Here is a 5,523-nt window from a genome sequence, read left to right as displayed (position 1 = left end):
CGGAAAAAAAAAAAAAAAAAAAAAAAGGATTAATTTTTCAAGTGGACTAATCCCGAAAAACAATCAACATACGCTTGGTCGGGCAAAACATTAATAATAAAATAAAAATCTCTAACCTGTTGACAGTTTCTGTATCATTTGACGAAACGGAAAAAGCGCAATTTCGATCGTTGAATACTACGATCGATCAATTCTTCCATGTCGTTCAAAACAACGATTGAAAATAAAAACTAATCGTTAAAAACGCACAATACAGTATAAAAAAATAAAGCCGAATAATAATGTTTCAAACAAATAAAGTAAATTTATCACGGGACACGTGATACTTGACGGTCGGGACGCGCGATCACACTCGTGAAGACGACACACGACCAACGTCCGGATAGCCACTGGCGGGCCGAAGACCCCCGATCACGTCGCCGACCTATACCTGGCCCGCACTCGTGACGTCCGTCGCTCGTAGCCGCCGTGACGGCCAACGCGCGCTAGCTGCCGACCGCGCACGAACGCATACGATGACACCTAGACACGTCGGTTGAACCGGGGGAGAGGTGGGGTTTAGCCCCATTACACCGCCGCCCCCGACGTATTTATCAACAATTTAGGATACGCGTGAATTTACCGACAGCAACAACGCAGTCAGTTAATTTTTCTTTCTTTTATCTTATCTGTATATTATTCTTTTGTGCTTTAACCCAAACGATTTAATAAATACGAATATCGTAATCACCCCGTTGTGGCAATTAGACGTGCCGGTCGACGACGACGGGAAAACACTATCGACGGCCGACGGTGTATTTATATTTGCGTCCTAATTAAAAAGGTTTACCTGATACCGATCAACGAAATATTACAAATTATGTGAGTGCGCGATAATTCCTATATTATTTCTGTACGCGTTTATTGAAACCACAGAAATAACCGAAAAATTGACCGGATTGCAATATGTGAGCAATAAAAAAATTGTCGTTGTCCGACGTTCTGGAAAATTACTCGCTCTCCGTTTTGGATACGGTACGCGGCGTCGTTTACTCCGATTGTATGCAAGTTGACTAGGCGTGTACCTTTGGAAAGAGCGAGAAAACTGCCGTCGAAATTGGAGAAGGACACTGTCGATAAAAACCAATAACCACTTGGGTCGCAGTGAATTACACGGTGCCGGACAACTAAGAAAACGCGTTGCCCCATTATTGTTATCTTAACGATTTTTTTTTATATTCTTTTAATATTTTCCTATATCTTTCAGCCCGTGCGCGCGTTCTTCTTTTATACACGAAAATAATAGTAATATGAATATTATACAAAAATAATAAAAGACGCCGCGCGTTCATACAAAACCGTTACGGAATCGATTATATTGCCGTCCATTATTATTAAGATTGTTATTAAGTATATCTGAGGTAAAAAATAAACTATACAGTAGGTACATTGACTCACGTCTCCTATTTTGGACTCGCACGTACAGAGGTGACGAGGGGGCGACCGTTGGACGCCAGAGGAGGGTGGAAGTACAGGTAAGGATAAAAAAAAATAAAACGACACGTACGTCCTCCACCGTCGGGGACTCGTGCCGCCCACGTGAGGCACGCGTTTTATCTGCGGGCGGCTGCGTTGTCGAGGGGGACAGCAGCCGGGACGAGACGACGTGATAGCACGTGCCCGTCCGGAATTTCTCGTCTATATGCCCTTCGCCACCGCCGCCTCCCACCCGTTACGAGGGTGAAGCGACCAGTTAGTTGTACCTATGCCACCCTCACGGGCAATATGAACACATACGCGCGCGACGGATGTTGTTTAACAAGATACCGACTGTGGCTCGGCGATACTGTGCGACGGTCGTAATGTGATTTATTCGTTTTCAATAAAGCAAACAACAGCGATACACGCCGGTCGGCGCTACTCCGGTCGGTTTTCCGCGACTACCTTTATAATAATTTTACGTGTGTATGTTATGGCTAAACGCTTCGCAGCGGGACGTCCCGTAGTCCTGTTGGCCGGACAATAGACCAACAATGTTGTTATTGTCCGCAATAATGTTGTCGGGGGCGGTTGCCGGCCAAGCACAAGTCGGACGGTAACAAGACCGTTATGTATGACCAAAATCACTGTCCCCTCGCCCGGTGTAATTGTAGAAGTAATTATCTGTTGCCCATGTTTACCGTGTATACATTACAACTGTTCTTTACATAGTTCGCAGTGAAAACGATTTGGATTCGTTCGTTTCGAAAATTACAGAGGAAACAACGAGGTCAACACTCTATACATCTGCCGTCTTTAGATCCTTTACCATAAGTTCCTTTTTATTATTTTTTTTAAATTCATTTCTCGCGATCATAGGGGTTGATGTGACGTGAATGGTTTGTACATAGATCTGTGAATAGTGTTTTTGGACAGCGAATGAGGGCTGCAGATTGCCATGGGCCTCGGATAAAATACATTTTTTTAGGAAGTAAAATTTACGGTAAGCCCAACAAATGATTGCCAATACAATATGTGCATTACAACGAGTATAAATGATTACAATGTGATCATAAGAAGAACACAAGGATTAGCCTCTGTTCTTCACCGTGTAAAACAAGTAAATGTTGAATAATTTTTCAATTAAAAAATATATATAATTATTCGTTTTGCCGTTATTCATGGATCCGTTGAAATTACATTATTGTTGTTATTATTGCATTATGCAGACGTACGTTGCGTTTCTTATCTTTCGACATTACGGCAGAGGCCATCAATAGCTGTGCTTAACGTGCCAAAGGGTGCAGTTAGTGCGCATATAAATTACAGTATTGTAATTTTAACGGTTTCTTTAATGTGAACATCTTCGAGGAAAAAAGATAAAAAAATGTTATCAACGCAACTCGAATGTGTAAAAACGGCTGTGATAAACAAAGTGCTATGAATTTAAAAAGTTGTATGTATTATAATATTGCACGCTGGTCATTGAGGAACTTCATCCGTTAACGATTTTTACTATGGCCGTTCTATCCGGTACACTTATACCGTTAATGTTATTAACCCGCAGTGTGCAATGAGATTTCAATCGATACGAGACAGAATGAGATTAGGGGTTGATCGATGGCAGCTAATATTAATATTCCATTGTGGCGTAGAGCCGTTACAAGCGACAAAATCTTATTTTTGAAGAAAAAAAACATACACTCAGACGCGCAGGCGGCAGGTATGACACGTGCTAAGACCGTTTTTTTGCACATTTCTCCTTCTTTTGGGCAAACCAACAAAAGGCCCACAACAGCTGCGTCTTACGTACAACAATCGATGACGAGCCCCACGTGCGCCGCTGTTTGATCTTATAACAACCCAAAACGAAATTGGATTAGGAATTACGTTTTATATGCAAACACCGTAAACGGCTCTCAATTGTACGAGGCACCCAAATTTTTCCACTCGATTTGATACGACCCAACACACAAGAGTAACGATATCTTCGCGCCAACCCAACGAGTTCAACTAAACTTGATCGGTCAACGAATCTTTTTAAAAATGCAGATTTATTGACATTAATTACAAAAAAAAGGGCTAAAAATTTGAAGGTTGTTTTTAAAGTAATGAACATTTTAGTAAAAGTCTTTTAGAGCAACATGTAACCGTGACTCATTAAACGAAATATTTGGATTTTAAATATATTCTAAAAACATTATTTTAATGAACTTAATGATATATATTTATTTCATAGTAAAAAAATTCACAATACACTTCCTCTTAAAAAAAATTATTAATTCAATCTATAAGAAAAGTTATCAGGGTTAATATACATAATGTGTATATAGATTCATTTAAATTATAAACACATTAAAACTGTACTAACGGTATAAATATTACAATATACTAACGTAGAATACTCTAAATTAAGTTTTATTTTAAACTGTTCAAAATGTCTGAACATATTAGTGTTAATTTATTTTAAACCGTCGAGATCATTTTTTCCTTATTTTCTAATAAATATTGTCATTAATATTTCCTATTATTCATAAGCAAAATAATCAAACGAAATAAAAACTGATTTACATTACGGCACAATGTAGATAAAAATGATAATTTCTGAGAAAAACAAACTTCACTGCGACCGTGTGAATTGGAAATAAATGATTTTTAATTTTTACACGGACTCGTTCGATGAGCCACACTTTTCAATAAAAAAAATGGAATTTGAAAATGTCGTTGTTACATATAAGAACTATTGCCGTTTCTACGAATTATTCGTAGCTAGTAAATTAATTTCAAGTGACTACACACCGTCACGCTAATTGGAGTTTGGCACACGACATGATCGTAAGTATAAGATTGGTAATAATTAATTCGAGGACGACCGTTGGCGAACAAAAACTGATAAGTATATGGTTCGTGTTATTATTAATATGATTATTATTGTGTATTTTTAGTCCTAAGAAACAGCGCCGAATGAGTCTAATAGGCGGTTTTAATCATTTCCGCGATTCGATTCCACAGTTTTTACTTAGTCACTCACGAGGTCGTTGTCTGTAGGTCGTAGTAGTAATAACTGGACAAATCATCTGACATAAACATAATTCGTAGTTTAAACCAATCTGAAATTGTTTTACAGAATCTCCGAGGAGAAACTGATTATCGTTTCTCCTCAGAGATTCTGTAAAATTAGAATAATTCGCACAGTTTGGTACGCAATGGACCAAGTCGACGAAAAATCGAAAGTCGGACGACAAATAAACAGCCAATTAATATTGTTGCATATCTATATATTATGCGATGTTAATTAATTATTTTTTACACGGCGTTCGTTGCACGTTTAAAAAACTTACCGTTTTCAAATTCATTGAAGACATTAAAACCGTTGAATCTTTATGGTCATTAGGTTTTTTATGTGATATTTAATGAGCATGCGGGTTTTTGTGAACGAAATTAGAATAGAATTTAATTTACCTGATTGCGATATCTATAACGGACTGGTACACGCCTATGTTGTTTTCCTGTACACCTTGAAAGGCACTGGTTGCGCAAACGAGAAAATAAAAAAATTACGCGCACAAATACACGTAGTAAAACTCTGTTAGTTATTCGCAACCGTTTTCGGGACTGTGCAACAGGTCGGTCGCCTGTTGCTGACACACTGAGATCCTTTCGGCTGTTCCGCCGACGCCACTTTTGCTATCGGACGGCCCGCCGTTGTGGTGGTGGTGGTGGTGGTGGCGGCGGCGGCGTCGGAGGTGACGGCGGTGGTGGTGGTGGTGGCGGCTGGTTCTTCCCCAAAAACGGGGCGGAGGACGAACGGACGTCCGCTCGCATGCACATAGGTGGTACGTCGATGGAACTAGCGCAGGGATCCCCGTACACCGATGGGCGGAGTCGAAGGTTAACGGATGGCGAGGTTGATGGCCCGCGGGGGTACCGCACAAAGAGGGAACGTTAGGGCTTTTGAGATATGTAAAGCGTATGGCATGTTTGATGTGGCGAATGCCGAGTTTTGCCGAAACCGCAAATTATCGTTTGTGAAAACACGTGTTGGCCGTTGTTTTTCCTCTCGAT

At 40.0% G+C, this 5,523-nt stretch overlaps 1 protein-coding gene across 3 annotated transcripts in view; it reads right to left on the bottom strand.

Moving 5' to 3' along the window:
* The window catches only part of LOC126905496 (early growth response protein 1-B-like), an 11,580-nt gene extending 6,463 nt beyond the window's left edge, over window positions 1-5,117 (bottom strand). Inside the window, exon 1 of one of the 3 annotated variants that reach the window (XM_050685231.1) lies at window positions 4,921-5,117. Coding sequence is in view for 1 of the 3 variants with exons in the window: in XM_050685230.1 (XP_050541187.1) it covers window positions 117-138 (22 nt within the window). In the remaining 2 variants the exon portion in view is untranslated. Of the gene's footprint in view, window positions 1-116; window positions 432-4,799; window positions 4,820-4,920 lie in introns of those variants that run through there. The other 2 variants (XM_050685232.1, XM_050685230.1) reach the window with 2 other exon arrangements.
* Window positions 5,118-5,523: the final 406 nt, after the last annotated feature.

The sequence above is a fragment of the Daktulosphaira vitifoliae genome, unplaced genomic scaffold, assembly GCF_025091365.1.
Source record: "Daktulosphaira vitifoliae isolate Bord-2020 unplaced genomic scaffold, ASM2509136v1 Scaffold_4, whole genome shotgun sequence".
Lineage (NCBI taxonomy): Eukaryota > Metazoa > Arthropoda > Insecta > Hemiptera > Phylloxeridae > Daktulosphaira > Daktulosphaira vitifoliae.
The sequence above is the reverse complement of the archived record's forward strand: the minus strand, read 5'-3'. Positions and strand labels throughout refer to the sequence as shown.